The sequence below is a fragment of the Salminus brasiliensis genome, chromosome 15 (genome assembly GCF_030463535.1).
Source record: "Salminus brasiliensis chromosome 15, fSalBra1.hap2, whole genome shotgun sequence".
Taxonomy (NCBI): domain Eukaryota; kingdom Metazoa; phylum Chordata; class Actinopteri; order Characiformes; family Bryconidae; genus Salminus; species Salminus brasiliensis.
Genome location: NC_132892.1, coordinates 29,788,233 through 29,807,203, shown reverse-complemented (window position 1 = coordinate 29,807,203; position 18,971 = coordinate 29,788,233). Strand labels below are relative to the sequence as shown.

At 43.5% G+C, this 18,971-nt stretch overlaps 1 protein-coding gene across 1 annotated transcript in view; it reads right to left on the bottom strand.

Moving 5' to 3' along the window:
- The window catches only part of usp34 (ubiquitin specific peptidase 34), a 70,441-nt gene that overhangs the window by 12,464 nt on the left and 39,006 nt on the right, over positions 1-18,971 (bottom strand). Inside the window, exons 27-61 of the mRNA XM_072657812.1 lie at positions 18,801-18,948; positions 18,169-18,269; positions 17,340-17,549; positions 17,041-17,166; positions 16,784-16,906; positions 15,992-16,075; positions 15,027-15,113; positions 14,138-14,338; positions 13,101-13,183; positions 12,944-12,984; positions 12,202-12,326; positions 10,942-11,094; positions 10,574-10,734; positions 10,111-10,415; positions 9,854-10,017; positions 9,697-9,762; positions 9,447-9,593; positions 8,986-9,042; positions 8,786-8,863; positions 8,090-8,184; positions 7,104-7,276; positions 6,806-6,956; positions 6,095-6,173; positions 5,268-5,321; positions 5,044-5,139; positions 4,746-4,810; positions 4,524-4,599; positions 4,333-4,380; positions 4,052-4,117; positions 3,077-3,157; positions 2,883-2,968; positions 1,628-1,796; positions 1,347-1,421; positions 668-819; positions 404-557 (exon numbers count right to left, since the gene is read on the bottom strand). Coding sequence (XP_072513913.1) covers positions 404-557; positions 668-819; positions 1,347-1,421; positions 1,628-1,796; positions 2,883-2,968; positions 3,077-3,157; positions 4,052-4,117; positions 4,333-4,380; positions 4,524-4,599; positions 4,746-4,810; positions 5,044-5,139; positions 5,268-5,321; positions 6,095-6,173; positions 6,806-6,956; positions 7,104-7,276; positions 8,090-8,184; positions 8,786-8,863; positions 8,986-9,042; positions 9,447-9,593; positions 9,697-9,762; positions 9,854-10,017; positions 10,111-10,415; positions 10,574-10,734; positions 10,942-11,094; positions 12,202-12,326; positions 12,944-12,984; positions 13,101-13,183; positions 14,138-14,338; positions 15,027-15,113; positions 15,992-16,075; positions 16,784-16,906; positions 17,041-17,166; positions 17,340-17,549; positions 18,169-18,269; positions 18,801-18,948 — 4,080 coding nt within the window. The remainder of the gene's footprint in view (positions 1-403; positions 558-667; positions 820-1,346; positions 1,422-1,627; positions 1,797-2,882; positions 2,969-3,076; positions 3,158-4,051; positions 4,118-4,332; positions 4,381-4,523; positions 4,600-4,745; positions 4,811-5,043; positions 5,140-5,267; positions 5,322-6,094; positions 6,174-6,805; positions 6,957-7,103; positions 7,277-8,089; positions 8,185-8,785; positions 8,864-8,985; positions 9,043-9,446; positions 9,594-9,696; positions 9,763-9,853; positions 10,018-10,110; positions 10,416-10,573; positions 10,735-10,941; positions 11,095-12,201; positions 12,327-12,943; positions 12,985-13,100; positions 13,184-14,137; positions 14,339-15,026; positions 15,114-15,991; positions 16,076-16,783; positions 16,907-17,040; positions 17,167-17,339; positions 17,550-18,168; positions 18,270-18,800; positions 18,949-18,971) is intronic.

Below are 18,971 nucleotides of genomic sequence, written 5' to 3'. Positions count from 1 at the left end.
ATGGTATTTTCTACATATAGGATGTTAACATATAGAACTGGGCTTTTGGCTTTAATGATCTGGCTAATCGGGAAAACCTGCTCTGTGAAATATCTCCAGTTACATTTTTTCCTGTTTCCAAATTTGGTACTAGCAACTATCCAGCTCTGCCGCACCAGCTAAAAGGCGCCTGTGCCGAGGGGAGAGAGGGGGCATTTACCCACCCAGCGAGAGCTTGGGCGACTGTGCTCTCTCTGACTCCGGCCCCTGATGGCAAATCGGCATGGTTCAGGATTCGAACCTGCGACCCCTGGGCCATAGCGGCAGAACGTTACACTGCTGAGCCCCTGTCTGGATTGTTTCTGGGGACTGAGTGTGTGTGTGTGTGTGTGTGTGTGTGTGTGTGTGTGTGTGAGAGACATACGTGTTCGGCGAGTCTGTTGTTGTATCTGCAGAGGCTGAAGATGAGGTTACAGGTCTGTCGGATGTTGATCCCGTCTCGGATGTGCTGGAACAGGAAGGGGAAACCTTTCCCGCCAGTCAGAGCAGCCATGTCACTCTGAGAGAGGGTCAGATGTCTAGAGACAGAGATATTAAAGACCACATCAGACACATCAGGCGAACACGGAGCGCTCTTGGTTTTACTACAGTCTGGATGGATACAGATGATGTGAGACCTCTTCCAGACCTTTCAGAGCGACTCTGTTCCACCAGCAGAGCGATGAGGGCGATCATCTTCTCCAACGCTGCCGGTCGGTACTTCTCCTCCGCCAAAGAGAGAATATCCTCCTCTTCATCCTCCTCCTCTCCCTCCTCCTCCGACAGAACCTCCACCTGAGTCTAAAAAGAGGGGTTAGAATGAGAATAACATGTCAACAACAACAAAACCATATTAGAATCATTACAAATATGCACTATATATGTCCAAATGTTTGTGGACACCCCTTCTAATGAATGCATTCAGCTACTTCAAGTTGCACCCATTGCTGACACTTGTCTAGTCTCTGTAGAGAAGAAGTACTGCCAATAGAATACGACTCTCTGGAGCAGATGAACATGAACCTATTGGAACAATGCTGCCTAATAATGCCAGGTGTGGGCTAGAGGGGTGTAAAGCCCCCCAGTATTGAGCTGTGGAGCAGTGGAACTAACTGTGTTCTCTGGAATGATGGATGGTGCCCAATCCAATAGTTTTGGGCTGAGTTGGGGATGAGGTGGGGTGGTGGTGGTGGTGATCACCCAACATCCTGACCCTTACTTGCATCATTTCCCGGCTAGTTTTTGCTTTCAGCTGATCTGCCTTGCCCCTTTTCTGGATTCTAACACATCAACACACGCTCAATCAGAGCGGGGCGTGTCGGACTTACGTTCTCTGGACCCTTGGTGCCCATGTAGAAATGAACCATGATGGAGATGGCCTGGAGGGACAGCAGAAACTGGCTCTGTAAACAAAAACAGTAATCCTTTATCCAGCAGTTTCTATGGGAAAACTTGTCCATTACATCCTGCTATTGTCAGGGTGACCTGAAGTAAGGACTGAACACGCTGAGGTTTCTACGGATGTGTCAGAATTTGTGTTTTGCTGGACATGAGTGGGAAAAAAACCCTGTTTTTACAGAATAGAAAAAAAAAAAAAAAAAAAGCGCACCTCCTCCTCTCCCATCTTGGCAAACTCGTAAAGGAAGGCGAAGTACTCAGTCAGGTGTTTGCTGTGGGGCTTCACCCCATGCTCCATGATTGACAGCAGTGTTTTAACAAACCGCGTCACACACGAGCGGCTGCCGATGTCCTCCACTGGGGCGTCCATGTCATCAGACCTGGAGTTAGCGAGACAGGAGACAAATGTTTCAGAACTACAGGTTAGACACGCCTTCACACACCGAGAACACAAATTTTACCCATTAGATCTACTTATTTCTATTTTTGGATAACCCTCTAGAGCCTTTAAACACATCAGCGCACCAAATTTAACATTTCTCAACCTTTCTATTAATATATTTGTGATAATACAGCACAGGAATATGGTGCAAACATTCTCTGAGCCTGTAGACTCCGCCCTTCCCATTGCATATCATTGCTAGATATTATATATGTGACCCACATCCGGAGTTACGAGGTTTTGAAGACAAGTCACGATTCTCATCTCTGCCTCTCGCAGTGTGGTTTTCTGTGCAACTGACCAACAGACGTGCAGAAACTGGTCTTCTGTTTCTCGCTGTTTACATACTATATACTATCCTAAATATTCACACTTTCCACCACTTTGTAAAGCTGAGACTCTGGTAAACAATCCGTCCACGCGAGTAAAGGCATGTTTTTGCAGGAAATATGAAGAATGTCTCAAGTCGGACTCCAGTTTTTCAGGTTTAGGGTCAGAGTATCTCTTCACACGCTGCTCTGGGTCACATTGAGAGCTGACAGTTCGACATAAACCATGTGGGTATCCTCTAATATGCAAGTGCCTTTAATGGCCCTTATAGACATCCAGAGGATTCATTTAGACGTACCAGACTTACCAGTTACTTAGTTTGTCTAACGGATTCTGAAAGCCAAATTTCAGCTTGATCGGACGCACGGCTGCAGAGAAACACCTAGCATTTTATGTAGCACGAAGCATAAAATAGCGCCCCCTAATGACGCACAAAAGAATTACATTTACGGCATTTAGCAGATGCTCTTATCCAGTTAACAGATACAATAGTGTTCCCCACACAGTCTGCTTGAACCCTAAAAACACCACAGTACTGAAACAGGGAGCTGAGGTTTTACTCTCTGTCAGTTAAACTGGACACCTGCTTCATTTAGAGCTTCCTCTCTATTCAGCTCTATGGGATTCTCTTTTCCCCTCTGCTGATCTCAGCACCAGCCACAAAATTGTCAAACTGGTCAAAACTCTCTCTTACCCATCCTCCATTCCAGGCTGCAGGTAGAGGTGAGCATGAACTGGCCTCAGCCTCTGAATCACATGTATACACAACCTCTGGAACATCTGCAGAACCACACAACAAGGACATCAGAGTTAGAGTGCATGGAGTAAGGTGGTCGTGTTCGGGTCAGCTGGTGACTAGAGTAATTACAGGACACATCATCTACTCGCCTGTCGCACGATCTGGTTGGGACACTTTATCAAAATCTGCATCGGCCACCAGTTATCGTCTGCCATCCGATCCAAAAACCACTGCAGAAAGTTAACAAAGCAAAGAGAGGAAAAAACAACAACTCCGTATTATTAGAAAATCCCATCTGACACCAGTACTGGAGAGCCAGCAGCTCAGGACTAAAATCTAAAATAATAATAAATAATAATAATAATAATAATAATAATAATAAAAATAATAAAAATAAAAAATATATAATCATTTATAATTATTAATAATATAATATAATAATAGAATAATATAATGAATATTTAGAATTTACAGAATATAACAGAATAAAATCATGGAATTAGAAAAAATGAAATATATTTGGGAAAAATGGAATTTAATAAATATAGAAATAAAATCATGGAACAATAGAATATAATTGCAATAAAAGATGACAACAGACTATAATTAGAAAAGTTTTTAAAATATAGAATATAATGAACGGAATTCAATGGAATAAAGCATTACAAATGAAACATTGGAATAAAATAAAGGAATATGGAATACAATAATAAATTCATTGAATATAATGTAATACAATCTTGGAAAAAACATAGCGAAAAGAACTGGAATATGGATTATAACTGATCAGAATGGTGGAAAATTTATATTAAGGAAGAAAATTGTGGAATATGAAATATAACAATACAATCCTGGAAAATGGATTATAATGGATCAGAATTGTGGAAAATGGATTATAATGGATCAGAATTGTGGAATATGGATTATAATGGATCAAATTGGTGGAACATAGAATAGAATGGATCAGAATGATAGAAAAAAAATCATATTAAAGAAGAAAATTGTGGAATATGAAATAACAATTCTGGAATATGGATTATAATGGATCAGAATGTACAGAAACTTCTTTCCACTTCTCTTATAGAAGTTAGGAAAAGTCAGGTTCTGTGTCGGAGTCTTTTTACCTCACAGGCTGCTTGGCTGTTGTTAAACTGTTTGGTAAGAAGTTCAATCCACTGTAGCATCGTGGGCTGTAAACCAAAGCAAAAGATTAAAAATGCATCATCACCCGCTGTCTGATACAGCAGCAGCGAGAGCTGCAGGTTCTGCTATTCAGAGAGCATCTGTATGAGTATTTAAAGAACGTAGCAATAATATAAATCAACACTGACAGTCCAAAATTATGTTTTACAGCTGGTGTTAGATTATACCACAGATATGAGTTCAGTGTTCAAGATCACCTCACCTTCTCTTTGGAGTGAATGAAGGTTTCCAAGACAAATGACGTGCTAAGCTGTTACAGAAAAAATATCATAAACACACTTCAGATTTAAATAATAATAATAATAATAATAATAATAAAATAAAAAAAAAAGCACTTCATTTAAAAGATCTATCTGTACTGATGCAGTGTAATTCAGAGGGCAGTATTACTACCTTGGCAGTCATGAGCGAGATGGCTTTGGGGTCTGGTAAAGTGCTGGGGATGCTGCTGCACAGCTGCCACATAAAGCTGCACAGAAAGACACAGAGACGTACAATAAAGAGAGAGGCGACTTCGGTAAAGACAACCAAGCCTCGCTCGGCCATGGCAGCAGTGGTAGTAAATCATGTCCTAAGGATAAACAGACTGTGCTGAGGCCTGAAGGCAGAACTCACCCAAAGTAGGTATGCTCAAAAATGTTCTTGTCCTGGAGAAACTGCATGTTGTCATGCCAGATCCACTGCGGGGGGACAGTTCAGGGTACGGGTAAAGTTAGGAATTAGTAACATGGCAACAATAACACCCAAGACTGCACCGTTATGTGCAGCCACTTTCTTTCAGCTTAGCATTTGCAGGAATATCAAACACTTGATAAAAATCATATTTATGTGATTTATTTTCATATCATGATACTGTTCATATCTACTGTAAGTAAGAGAGGATGAAGCTGAGAGGGCTGTTGAGTGTTTGTACCTCCAGTAGATCAGGAGAAACATCAAAACTGAAATCCTTCCCGTTCTCCTCCTCTGGCTCCACTCTCTTATAGAACAACATGTAGGCACTGTGAGTCTGAGAAAACGAGGAGAGAAGAAAAAAGAAAAAAGAAAGAAAGCGTTATTAGCGCCCCCTTGTGGAGAACCTAAATTACAGTAAACTGTATAAGGGGAAAAAATTGTAGGAAATGTGTTCAAACTTACCTTCTCAAAGGAAAAGTCCATGAACTTGTCTGTGACAGAGTCGTAGGTCTTGGTCTACAAGAATGAAACAGAAAAAACTATTAAAACAACTATTTAAAAAAAAAAAAAAAAAAGTTGTTCTGTAGACCTTCTGAGATTACTTAGAGACAGATGCTGCCTTTTAGTTGTCTGCAGATGTTCCTAAGCATTATGAAATGTTCGTTTAAGTGGTTTTAATTAAAAACAATGTGAACACCCTGGAAAAAAATATTCTTTTGGTTTAATTCTGTCTGTATCTTGACAGGGAAAAAAAAAAAAAAAAGAAATAAAAGGTGACCGTTTTTTTTTTGGTCCAGTAAGAAGAATCCGAAGAATCCTTTTTTCCACCCATTAGAAGATTTTACACTTAAAGTGTTGCTGCTAAATAATCAAAATAACAATATATATATTTAAAAATAAATTAAATTAAATTAAATATAAACTAGACTAAAAGAAATTCAACATTCCCACTAGTAAACATGACTTTATAGTGACGTTCACGAGTCATTTTCAAACCAAAATGAAAATAAAATACAAACAAAAATATTTACAAACCAAATAAAAAAAATTAAATACAAAACTAAATCTAATAAATAAATAAATCACAATACAATTATCTGCATTGGTTAGTTAATTAGTTAGCTCCTCCTGCAAATACATTTTAAATCATGTCTTGTAGGCAGCCAAAAATAAAATTTGCAAATTTGCTCTTGATCAGCAATGTAACACGTCTAATGCAATTTAAAAAGTCATTCTGCACAGAGGCTTCGATTATTTACAGAAGAAACAGTAAGACAGTTATACTGTACCGTCATTTCTCCTCCAAAGCACTCAGACGCCAGCTGAGCCGAATCAAACGGCTTCACCTCTGCATCGTTAAACAGATACCTGAGACGGGAAATGACATCAGTGGTGAGATATAGGCAACAAATCTGTAGAAATATTCTGCTTTTAAAAGCCCAATATTCTAATCCTTATAAATTCTATGCATCAAAGATTGTTTGATTCTGGCGGTTTCTGTTACTTTCAAGACAGACATGTAGACGGCCTCTTATGCATTTATTTTTTACCTGATTTTCCTCCCTAGTTTTACCCAGCCTAATCCAGTACTCTCCTCCTATCACTATATGTAATGCTACCAACACTGGGAGGGGGGATGACTGACACATGCCTCATCCAACACAACCTGCACAACCAGCCTCCACCTCCTTTCATACTGCCACTTTACTGCACCTACTGCAACCAACGGACTCAGAGGAAAGCGCCGGGCACCCAGCTCTGATGCTGAGGAGAATACGGTGCTGGGGCAGCATTACACTGAAGTGATATGGAGAGGGAGAGTCGCCTACCCACCCGAAGAGAGCAAGGCCAGTTGTGCTCTCTCGGGCTCCCGCTGCTGATGGGCGGGGCTAAACTTGCTGGTCAGGGCGAAGTGAAGCACACTGTGAAGGACTGACTGAAAGTGATTCTCTATGATCTGGAGAAAGTCTGAAGCAGTTCATCCTGCAGCTCCTCCTCACCACTTGTTGTTGCGGTATGCGTGGGGGTTGATAATGTCTCTGATGAAGCTGTAGTAATGTCCACCATCTGCTGTCCCTGTGTGCACCGTCACGCCGATCAGGTCGTACTCGTAACTCTCCGCCGCTTTCCCCTCTCCACTGTCCAGGAAACCTGACAGGACACAACACAGCCACAACCAGAAGTGAAACATTAATGCTTATCAAATCAATCTCAATCCCTATCAATATTCCATAGTTTCATAAATAGGCCGATTATTCCTGGCAGATGCTCTGACTGTAGGCAAAGTCCCAGCATTACCTTCCTTCCTGTCGCCCTTGGCCATGAGGAAGTCCTCGGTGTAGGGAGTCATGTCGAGACGCAGAGGAAAAGAGAAGTGGGTGTTCACTTTTTCCTTCATCATCGTCACCATGTTGAAGGTGTAGCGCATGGTGTTGAAGCTCAGGATGCGGGGAAGCTTCTTAAAACATGCTCTGCCAGAAACAAGACGAGACATTTCCTACAATTAAAACTGTCCAGAAAATAAATGTGAAACTGTAAACGGTGACGCTTACAAATCAATAATTAAACTGTGACCAAATCCTATCTACACACACACACACACACACACACACACACACACACAATCACATCAGAACAGGAAACACTCCAGCAGCACTGCCGTGTCTGACCCACTCGTACCAGTGCAGCACACTACGTACACACCACCACCATGTCAGTCAGTCTCACTGCAGTGCTGAGAATGAGCCACCAGCCAAATACTACCTATCTGCTCTGTGGGGGTCTGTCCTGTGGGGGTCCTGAGCTTTAAAGAACACACAGGGTGAAAGGGGGCTAATAACAGAGTCAGATGAGAAACAGATGGATACTGTCTGGAACTATGGAACTACACAGGGCTCCTATATGAGAAGTGGAGCTGATAGAATGGGCTGAGGTCACTCAAAATCAGGGGTGGTCCTAATATTCTGATATGACTGTGTTAGTCAAGCCACAGTCAAGCCACACTGGACCGGCCCTTCAAACGCAGACTAAGCAGGTCTACCAGTGTGACCGCCTTACAAAAACGCAACTGCAAAAGGCATAGCTATGGACTGTAGGGCTGTAGGGCAGTTCAGAGGGTAGAGGACAGAGGGCTGGGCATGGTTTCACAGATTTTTCTTAGCAAACGTTTTGATTATGTAATTTAGATTTATTAATCTAGCATGTATTTAATTAGATGAACTTTTTAATAGCTTTACAGCACCCACCCACCCACACACAGCCTATACTGCATGAAGGAACTTTACCGTTTCTCTGCTCGCACTTTCTTCCCACACTGAGAGCAGGTGTACATGTTGTCTCCCTCCAGAGTGTCTTTAATGGTCACTTCATCCAGAGATTCCTACACACACACACACACACACACACACACACACACACACACACACACACACACACACACACACACACACACACACACACACAGAGAGAGAGAGAGAGATGCAGAGTTAGTTTCCCATCCATCCTTTTTTTGTTAAATCTGTAAGAAACATGTTTAAGCTTGGATGAGGTGGATCCATAAAGGAGAAGCCCATCAGAACTGTTTGCTGCAGTGATACCCGCCCACCCTTACCCCCACCAAAGTCTTAATGGGGCAGCCGAGAGAACGTTTTAAAGACAGCCAATAAATATTAGAACCCTGTGTTGTGTTGGACAGACATGGTGAAGGGAGTGTGCCAGGACATCACCAGTAACTTTTTGGAAATGTGGCTGGCTCTCCGACAGGTAGGTTTACAGTCAACTTTAAACATGACTTTTTAAGGGCTGGTGCTTGTTGCCAGGCAACAAGCAGGCCGATGCAGATTCGATAGGACTGCCGCTGTCGGAAGATAAGTTTCGAGGTGAGGTCAGAACTAGCTACGAGATAATTGATCCGAAATTATTATTATCATGAGTGTAAAATGAGGTGCGAGAGTGTGTGAATGTGTGTAGGAGTCACTCACGTAGATGTTCTTCATGTCGGCCACTTGACACCTCACTGTGTAGAACTCCTCCGCTGTCTGACTCACATGGTCGCAGTCCTACAGACGCAGAGAGACACAGTTTACCTCCCACACGCAAATAGACTAAACACACTGGAGTGGAGTGGTGTGTGTGTGTGTGTATATGTGTCTGTGAGAGAGAGAATTCAGTGTTCACTGACCAGTGAAACCACGTTGTTGGTGATGACTCCACCAAAGAGCGTCTTCACTGTGTTTTTCTGCAAGAAGAAAGAAAAGCACCATCAAGCCTGTTCCTCTGAACCTTCTACACAGCAAAGAATCGAACCTCAGGAACAGAGCTAAAAACTCCTTACAGCTGCGGCAGCTAAGCTTCGATTTTAGACTTTCAGTCTAAGTGTGGGTGCAACGTCTGAGGCCCGCTCAGAAATAAAGGTGCTTCAAATGGTTCTTTGAGCAACGCCTTAGAAGAACCACCGTAGGTTTCATTAAGAGACCATGTTGGGACGTGTGAGAGCGAAGAACTCTTTAAACTCTCATTTAATACCTCTGATTTCAGAAGAAACCGTAAACGAGCAGGTGTCCCAATACTTTTGTCAATTTGTAGTGTTCGCATAGGTACTAAGAGTGGCCTAAATCGAATGCTGAACACAATCAGTCTTACCAGGTCTGGAGACATTTCCTCTATTTTGGTGATTAGGTCGGTGAAGAACTCTGTCATGTCCTTCTGCTCTCCAGTGTTGAGAGGCTGCTTGTCCATGGTGTAGGTCTTACAGAACGGACGAGGGTTGTAGGCCTTCCTCTCACTCTCCTACACACACAAGCAGCATTTTTGTAACATCTGTGATGTAACAAAAAAATTGAAGGAAGATGATCACCCAGAGCCAAACATCTGAACAAGCTGATGGACCCACCATAAGATAGGTGAACATCTTCTGCAGCTCCAACAGTGTGGTCTTATGCTTGATCTCCTCCAAATACTGAAAATAGCAACAAATTAAACAATTAAATAAAACGCAGATAAAATTCCATGACTGCACAGAAACGATGAGGACTGGACGGGCTCTTTACCTTGGCAGTAAACACGGCCTGCCTGGCCTCCGGTATCATATAGAGCTGCTGTATGGTTGAAGCCAGGTAACAGGTGGCTCCCAGGTTGGTCAAACCCACGAATCGGCACTCTGCTCTGACATCATCATGTGGCCAGTAGTCCCACTTATACGGAGCGTGAGAGGCTGCGGGGTGGAGTAAACAACAGCGTGGTTAACTTTCCGACTGTTTCCACTAGCCGTGATGTTGCTGGTAATAACAGTTCACCCTGTCCTTACTCTGCATGTGCTGAGCCATAACCCAGTTGTGTAGCAGTCGGTAGTTCTCCACCGAGCCCTTCACCATCTCCACCAGCAGGTCGTAGGCTGCAGCTCGGGCCGCGTGGCTTTTACACTTGGGCTGCTGGCGGTCTTTCAGGCTGGGCAGCAGGAAGAGCACGTCGTGAATGTCCCTCAGAAACTCCTGACCTTCGCGACAAAACTTGAATGGAGGCTTGTGCTTCAGCACGCTGGTGGCCAAGCGCAGTAGACCTGTTAGACCATCGTCTTCCACGGCTCCGTCCTGCTGATCCAGGATTTCGCGACTACAGGAAGAGAGCGCGAGAGCGAGAGAGGAGAGAGGAGAGAGCAGTTCTTCTGGTTAATGCACAATACAAGGTACCAGGTTCTCCCCACACACACAGCAGTGATGCAACCTATAACGCTGTAGTATTGGAGGGTGTGTGTGTTTAGCCGTGTATACCTGCGTATACAGTCCGCGAGGTGTCGGGCCAGTGCGTCCAGGTCCAGCAGCGTGGTCTGGCTGGCGTCTTTAACGTGGATGTTATCGATGAGTTTGCACAGCAGCCAGAAATACTCTTTACAGCCCGAGCGCAACACGGCCTCCTCCTCATAGTCCTCCACCTGCGTGCACACACACACACAAATCACATGCATATGTGTCCCATCCTTTAATGCCTTATCCCGTCTAGGTTTGATGTTGACCGGTCATCCCAGTCTACATACAATGTAAAAAAAAAAAAAAAAAAAAAAAAGTCTACAAGAGTGGGCGTGCAAAAGTTTGTGCACCTTTTCTCAAAATCGTATAATATAATAATCTTTTGCACTTACTCTGAGAGGTTTGAGAGCCTGTGCGTCCGGCAGGAATTTGAGCAGCGTTGAAGCAGCCAGCAGCAGAAACGACCTGTTAATGGACTCTCCTCCCTCCAGCCCCGACAGAGACAGCTTGTACAGCCCGTTACACGCCTCATGACGCACAGCAGTCTGTAACAGGGAAAGGGGTTAACTGAGCAAGCTGGGGGGGGGCGGACTGACAGATGGACACATCATGTGTATTTGCATATTTAGCATCAGTGAAAGGTTCTAGATGCACCTGCTGACTTTTCTTTAGTCTGTAAACTGCTTACTACTTCAAATCTTACTTTTCTGTTTTGTGACTTTTTTGTGAAGCTATGGAATAAACCTGTGGAATAACTGTGGACAGGTCAGGACTTATCAATAGGGATTTGATTTCAATTTGATTCATGATTTTATCTTACAAAAAGCAGGTCTGCAGTCATTAGGCAGGGCATACATCACCTTAAGTATCATGTTTTCATTAATAAAATTTGTTAATTAGTGAATAAATGCTTGAGCCAATCAGATGTGGCCCTATTTGGGGCAGAAGGCCAATATATATATATATGAGCAAAAGCATTGGGACACACCTCAATATCAGTGAATAGAGCTGTTTTGAGTCCGGGTTTGGCCAATGCCAGGAGAACATTAGTTACCTGCCTGACTACGCTGCCAACTGTAAAGTTTGGTGGAGGAGGGATAATGCTAGGGGGTTGTTTATCAGGGGTAGGTCTACAGGCCCCTTAGTTCCTATGGGAAATCCTAATGCTTCAGCAGACCAAGACATTTTAGACATTTGTACGTTTGCAACTTTGTGGAATCAGTTGAGGAAGGGCTTTTTCTGTTCTAGCATGACTGACTGTGCCCCAGTGTACAAAGCAAGGTCCATTAAGGCTCGACTGGGTTCTGAATTTGGTGGGGAAGAACTTGACTGGCCTGCTTAGAGCCCTGACCTCAACCCCATCCAAAACCCTTGGGATATACAAGAATGGAGATTACTAGCAAAGCCCTCTCGGCCACTACCAGTCTGTCTGACCTCACAAATGCTCTTCTGGAAGAATTGACAAAACTTCCCACATACACACACTCTCAAAATCTTGTAGACAGCCTTCCTAGAAGAGTGGAAATCATTATCACTGTGAAAGGGGACCAAATCTAAATTAATGCTTACGGATTTAGAATGGGATGAAAGCTCTTAACTGGGACTGTAAAATTTAGCAAGTGCCTTTCCTCGCTCTCCTCATCATACTGTACCTCAGGTATGAGCAGTGTGAGCTTTTTGAGCCAGTCGTGGAGATGGTCACTGTCAGCCAGGCTGGACTTCACCACGGAGCAGCAATGAGCCCAACTCACCAACAACCACATTGAGTAGTGGGTCACTAAAAACACAGCAGGACACAGCAGCGGCTTATCAACCAGATCAACCAGACGAACATGATTGATCACTGACTCCGGATTCAGTTGATCTGACGAGGCATGTGAAATATCTGAAGCTCGATTAGTAGAGAAAAGGAGACGCTAGGCTAACGTTGCTAACCTAGACTAGGCTTGGACTGTCACCAATCTCACTGATCTCGACACGCCCACAAAATGTCTCCAAACCCGCTTAAGACGACTCCAGACCTTCAGATATTTCTCTTGCCGAGATAAACCTGTACTACACAGTGGGATGTAAAGTAGTTTTAAAACAAGGGCTAAAACAATGTTTAAAACAATGTAACCGGTTTTAAACAAGGGCTATTCCTGAGGTTTTTTACTAAATATTTAGGTTTTTTTTTTGTTTTTTTTTTAACAGAGATCAGACTGGTCCAGTGTCCAGTGTTTGTTAGCAACATTAGCCTAACCATCTCTCATTCTGAATTAAAGAAGCACACGTCACGTCCTGGCTGATTCAATGCATCTGGGGTCAGTGATGAATCATCTTCATATGTTCTAGACTGCTATCATTTATTATGTAATAAATATAACAAATGAGACAACTGAGGATGTCCTTTACCTTCATGGCGAGACCGGTGATCTGACTGTGCCTTTAAAACCCTGGAAGAAACAGCAGAAGTTCCTGACATCAGCAAGTTAGTAATGTGTGTGCTGGTGCATCGTCTCGCCTTTCCCTGATTCTTTGGATACGAGAGTGTATGTGTGTGTGTGTGTACCTGTGTGCCAGGTTGTCATAGGTGTATGCCACGTTGATGAGCCTCTGGATGAGGTTGGTGCCTTGAACGAGACTGAGGAACACCTGAAGAGAGAGAACGTGAGCGAGATTAATAAAAAAAAATTAATTACAAAAAATCTTAATTTCAATTCAAGTCGATTATTTTGCTGTGATTTAGAACTGCTGTCAAAAATACAGTGAATACAGGCTGTAAATAAGAGTAAAGGAATTACATCCACTGCTCGGCTGTACAGTAAAAACAAACAAGCATTTTTCTGTTTAAAAATAAAAGGTCTGACTTTTTTATATTATATAAAATTATTACGATATTATTACTTGTTATGCTTTTTCTCTTTTGTGTGTGTGTGTGTATATATATATATATATTTTGTGTCAGACGGAGTGGCAATATCAGCGTTCAGTGGGAACACCGCTAAAACACAAAAACAGAAAATGTCGCTGTGTGACTGACTGTACAAGCAGATTCAGCAGGAATTCAGAGCTCTCCTTCTACAGAAGAGAAGAGAAGCTAATGGATTTCTGAAATTCACAGAAACAGTTGGAGTCCAGGCATGTGGGAGCTCACCGAGCGGTAAGGTCACGCTCTGAAAACAGGTGGGAAAGAAAACAAGCCCACTGTAGTTGAGAGTTTAGCAACATGCTAAGTTCAATTAACCGGGAAAACAGGTAAACCTGAAGTCAGTCGACTAAATGAGGCTGAAAACTGTGGGAAACTCTGCTAAGAACATTCCCTCGACTCAGTGTTCTCAGATATGAGGCTTTATCCTCTAAACAGGTGGGATTTGAGCCTCAGTTAGCTGTTAGACGTTCCCGGGCTGCACGTCGCTGCTGTCCAGGGACCTTTGGTTCTTTACTTATGTGGATGGATCGCTGTCGAGCCCAGCTGCCTGGTTTGGTCATTTTCCATAATAAACATTGCAGCTGCGTTACAGAATGTTGTGCCACTCAGCACGGCTAAAGGGGGCGTGGGTTGTTCACAACATTAAATGACGGAATGGTTCAGAAGGGGTGTTGTACCTCTGTGAGCCGTGGAATGTGAAGACCCTTGCCATGCTCCCCTGTTCCTTTGCGGGACTTTCCAGGCCAGGCCCTCTTCCGCTGCGTGTCCGTCAGGCCAGACCAGGCAAAGACGTCGTGATAGGCCAGATCTAAGTCGGCTGGATCCACAGCAAACTGACAAATCAGCTTCAGCAGACACGCCAGACAGTCCAACAACCACTACACAACACAGAGAGAGAGAGAGAAAGAGAGAGAGAGAAAGAGAGAGAGACAGAGTGAGCAAGCGAGGGGTCATTACTTAATTAACTACAGCCATCACTTGGTGATGGTCACCCGACATTCAACTAAATATGTATTAAACACAACTGAACTTTAGGCTGGATGTACATGACTGTCTATTAAATGTAACCCTGCACCTAACCTTAACCCTAACCCCACCCTTTTAGTGTTAAGTGTAGGGGTTGATTCCAGGTTCATTAGGGTTGGGGTTAGGTGCAGGGTTACATTCAATAAGACAGGCATTTACATTCTGCTTGGAGTTCAGTTGTGATTAATAGATTTTCAGCTGAATGTTAGACGAATGACAGGTGAGCATCTACGAGGCATCTATAATGGACCATCCAAGTAAAACCCAATTATGATAATTAAAAGATACAATACACACAATATACATACATAATTACATGAAGACATTATGTAATAATGTAATAAGGTACCTGTGTATGTAATAACAGACAATTACATTATTATATAAAATAACATTTTTATAATTAACATAGAATTAAAAAAACCCTTTTTGATAAAACCAATTATGTATATATATATATGTATATATATATATATAAAAATTTTATTTACACCATGGCACAGGTGGTGGAAAGGTGTGTTCAGAAAGGTGGAGACTCACCACAGTCCAGGACTCGTGCTCTTTAGGCTCCAGAATAGCAGAGTTAAAAATCTCCAGAAGCAGCTGAAGACCACCAGACGCCACAAACTGCACACAGACACAGAAAGTTCATTTATCATCACGACTGCAAAGATCAACCAGACCAATGTTTACGATTTCACTGAAATGGAAGAATGGCTTTCACAGTGCATTTAGAAACTCAACCCTTCGGCTCCATTCTAAGCGTCTGAAGCAGGGCTCTACGGTACAGGTTTTGCCGTGGAACACTGACGCTCCTGATTAAGACAAGGCAGAGGGCTGTATAAACGAGGAGGCCACTGGATGAATACGTAGCTCACCAGAGGCCTTTTCCACACACCCACCCACCCACACACACACAATACACATGCAGTACAAAGACAGTACTGAAAATGGTGAAGGGCATTACTTCAAACGACGAAGCTGAAAAGTTGGCTTCCTATTCATCAGCTTTTCTTTGAATTTATGGCCGCAGCCGTGGCCTGAAAGTTAGTGCGTACCGCTGCCTAGCGTCTGTGTAGGTCTCTGTGCTCAGTGCACGGACGGGTTAAATGCATAGGACAAACTAATGACCACCTTCTAATGGATGCATCTAGCTACTTCAAGTTGCATCCGCTGCTGGCACAGATGTGCAAATGCACATGTGCCAGTAGAGATGTAATGCCAGTAGAATAGAACCCATAAATATAAACCTACGGGCACCATGCCTTATGCCAGGCGTGGGCTAGAAGGATATAAAGTCCGCCCTCTGCCAGCATGGAGCTGTGTTTTATTACCCTTGATTTCAGAACAAACAATGAAAAAGCAGGTGTCCCAAAATTTTTGTCCATGTAGTATACATTCAGCTAAGACATTAAAATCTAGAAGGTAGAATTCAAAGTTAAGTGAGATATATGTGGGTGTGTATGTGAGGGGTGAGAGCGTGTGTGTGTTTGTGGTTGTTTCACCTTGCAGCTCCACGTGTTTTTGCTGTTCTCAATCTGGTCCTCACTGGAGTCATCGGAGTCTGGATACAGGTCACTGTAACTTCCCTAGGAAGAGAAAGGCATGCAAACCCACAGACATTAGCATGTAACAACAGCAATGTGCATGAAAACAATTTTATAATGAATGGACCAATAGAAATGCTCAATTTACACACACACACACACACACACACACACACACACACACACACACACACACATATATATATATATATATATATATATATATATATATAAACTGAAGAAATTAATTCTGAAGAAGGTAGTGAGATCCTGTCGGTGAGCTTGTCTGAAGAACAGAGCTCGGTTCCTCCAGGTTTCTCCTGGATCTCCCAGTCCAGCCAGCACAGCGTGTGTTCACACAGCACACAGATGTGTTCAACTCCATCAGCAGCAGCAGCAGCAGCAGCTCACCTGATTTACCATCATTAAGCCCTGATTTACCACCAAACCAGGTGTTGATATGAGGAGAACTCTAAATAACACTAGACTCCATGAGAGGGGAGAACTTTGGAGATGTTCTAATGATGAACACAGTGATGGAGAATCAAAACTTCTGTTGAATTCTAGCTTTCTACTTTACTTTCTTCACTTTCAATTGAAGTCAATATAAAAAGATTATATTTAATTTTGGAGCATTTCTATTGGTCCAATTATCATGAAATAAATAAATAAATAAATAGTTACACACAGCAAAAATGGAGAAAATGCAGGAAAAATTGGCGACAACTGATATCTATAGGTGTAGCGTACCGTAGACTCCCTGTGGATTCGGCGGTTGGGTTTGCCCAAGGCTTCAATGATCTCCAGAGCGTACAGCAGCTTATGAGGAGACTTTATCCTCAACAGATCCTTCCAGCAAAGTCCATCAGAACCCTAAAACCCACAACAACAAAACGAGATTCATGAGCTCTGTAAACACGCAGGTTGCCCATCCAGTCATTATTCCCACAGGGTGGGAGATTCTGGGAGAAACCGGACGCTGGTCTAGTCTGGGCTACACAACTGACCGTCTCATCGGAGATGTTCTGGAAGGCCTGGAGCATGTTGGGACAGGTAGGCAGGAGCATGAGTAGCTCCCACACACGCCGAGACAGGTTCTCTGCATGCAGGTGCAGGTCCTCACAGCGCACGTTCTACACGGAGAACACACACACACACACACACACACACACACACACACTTTCATTAGCACCAGTGGCCTCTTGGTTTAAGGGAAATGGAAAAGTGTGTAATCGCTTAAATCCAGCACAAAGCTACAAAGCTCCCCTGCTGAAAAAGTAGCTGTGAGGGGTGCTGGGTTCGGTACCTGTGTGGTGTGCTGTGGGCGGTCCGGGCCAGGGGCTTTGAAGCAGGCGAGCATCTCCAGCAGATCGAACAGCGTGGTGAGGTGAGGCTCCTGCAGCAGCAGCAGCATCGGGATGTGCTCCTTCTGAGGAGGAGGCAGACATGATGCCGGCAGCTGAACCCCCTCCCCTTTCCTCTCTCTCCGAGGAGCTCCCAGAGACACAAACACCATCTGGACAGACAGACAGAGAGATAGACAGAGAGAAAGCGAGAGAGATAGAGAGAAATAGACAGAGAGAGAGATAGAGAGAGAGAGAGAGAGAGATAGATAGAAAAAGAGTGATAGACAGACAGACAGATAGAGAGAGAGAAAGAGAGAGAGAGATAGAGAGAGATTTGCTAAGTTGTGGTAAGGGTATCCCTGGTGGTTGCTATAAGGCTGCTATGGTATTTCAGGTGGTTGGCAAGCAGATGCTGTGGTGTGGCTAAGGTGCTTTGTGTTGGTTGATAGGGCGATTGCCATTAGTACGCCAGCTGGTTGCTATGGTGTTGCTAGTATCCCATACTATATGATTGCCATCTGTGGTTGCTAGGTTGGCTGCCACAGTGTTCCAGGAGGCTGCCATAACAGCTGGGATGGAATTTCAAGTAGTTAATATGGAATCTCAGGTGGTTGCTCTGGTATCTAAAGTATCAATATTTATTCCTAGTAATATTTATTACTAGTTTTAATGTCTGTCTTGACTGAATAAAATAAAATATATATTTTTTTATAAAATCAACTGCAGCTTAACAGGTTCTACTTTAGTGCAAACCATGTGTGTGCACGTGCCTGAGATCTGAGATCTTACCTGCATGTCCTTAAAGCCAAGCTCATGTAGAGTTTTCTCATCGTAATCTGTGGTCAGTTCATGACCTGAAGAGATCATCCGCACTGGACCCATCAGACCACCTGCAAACACAGTGTTCAGTGTGAACGCGAGCTGGAACTGACATCCTGGCCTTTAAGTGTAAAAATGAGTTTGATACTGGTCGTCCAGTATCTTGTCCACAAAAGGTGCCATACTTCTAGGAAAACGAGAGTGCAAGGCCGTGACGGAGTGAGCGCGCAAGAGAGGGAGAGAGACGCCATGACTGGGGGCGTGAATGAGCAAGAGCTGATAGTGAGGGAATGAGAGTGTAGAAGTGAGAGACAGTACGGGAGAACTTGAATGAGTGAGGTGTGAGAGTAGGAGCGAGTGAAAGCATGAGTGAGAGTTTTTGAGTGAGAGCATAAATAAGCAAGAGTGTGAAAGTGAGAGCGCGAGTGAGCTTGAGTAAGTGAGAGCGCGAGTGAGCAAGAGCGTAAGAACGAGAAAATGAAAGCGCGAGTGTGAAAAGCTCGAATAAGTGAGAGCATGAGTGAGTGAGAGTGTGAGTCAGAGATAGCGAAAGTGAGTGTGTGTGTGTGTGTGAGAGAAAGAGTGAGCGAGTGAGTACACACCTGGAAACTCCTGTTGGCGTGTGCTCTGGTTGAACTCCTGCAGCTGGGCCTGCTGACTGATCTGGTCTTTCTGCAGGTTCTCGTACCAGTGAGTCACTTCTGCTCTCAGATCAGCCACCTGGTCACTGGGGTACATCTCTATTGTCATCTACATACACACACGCGCACACA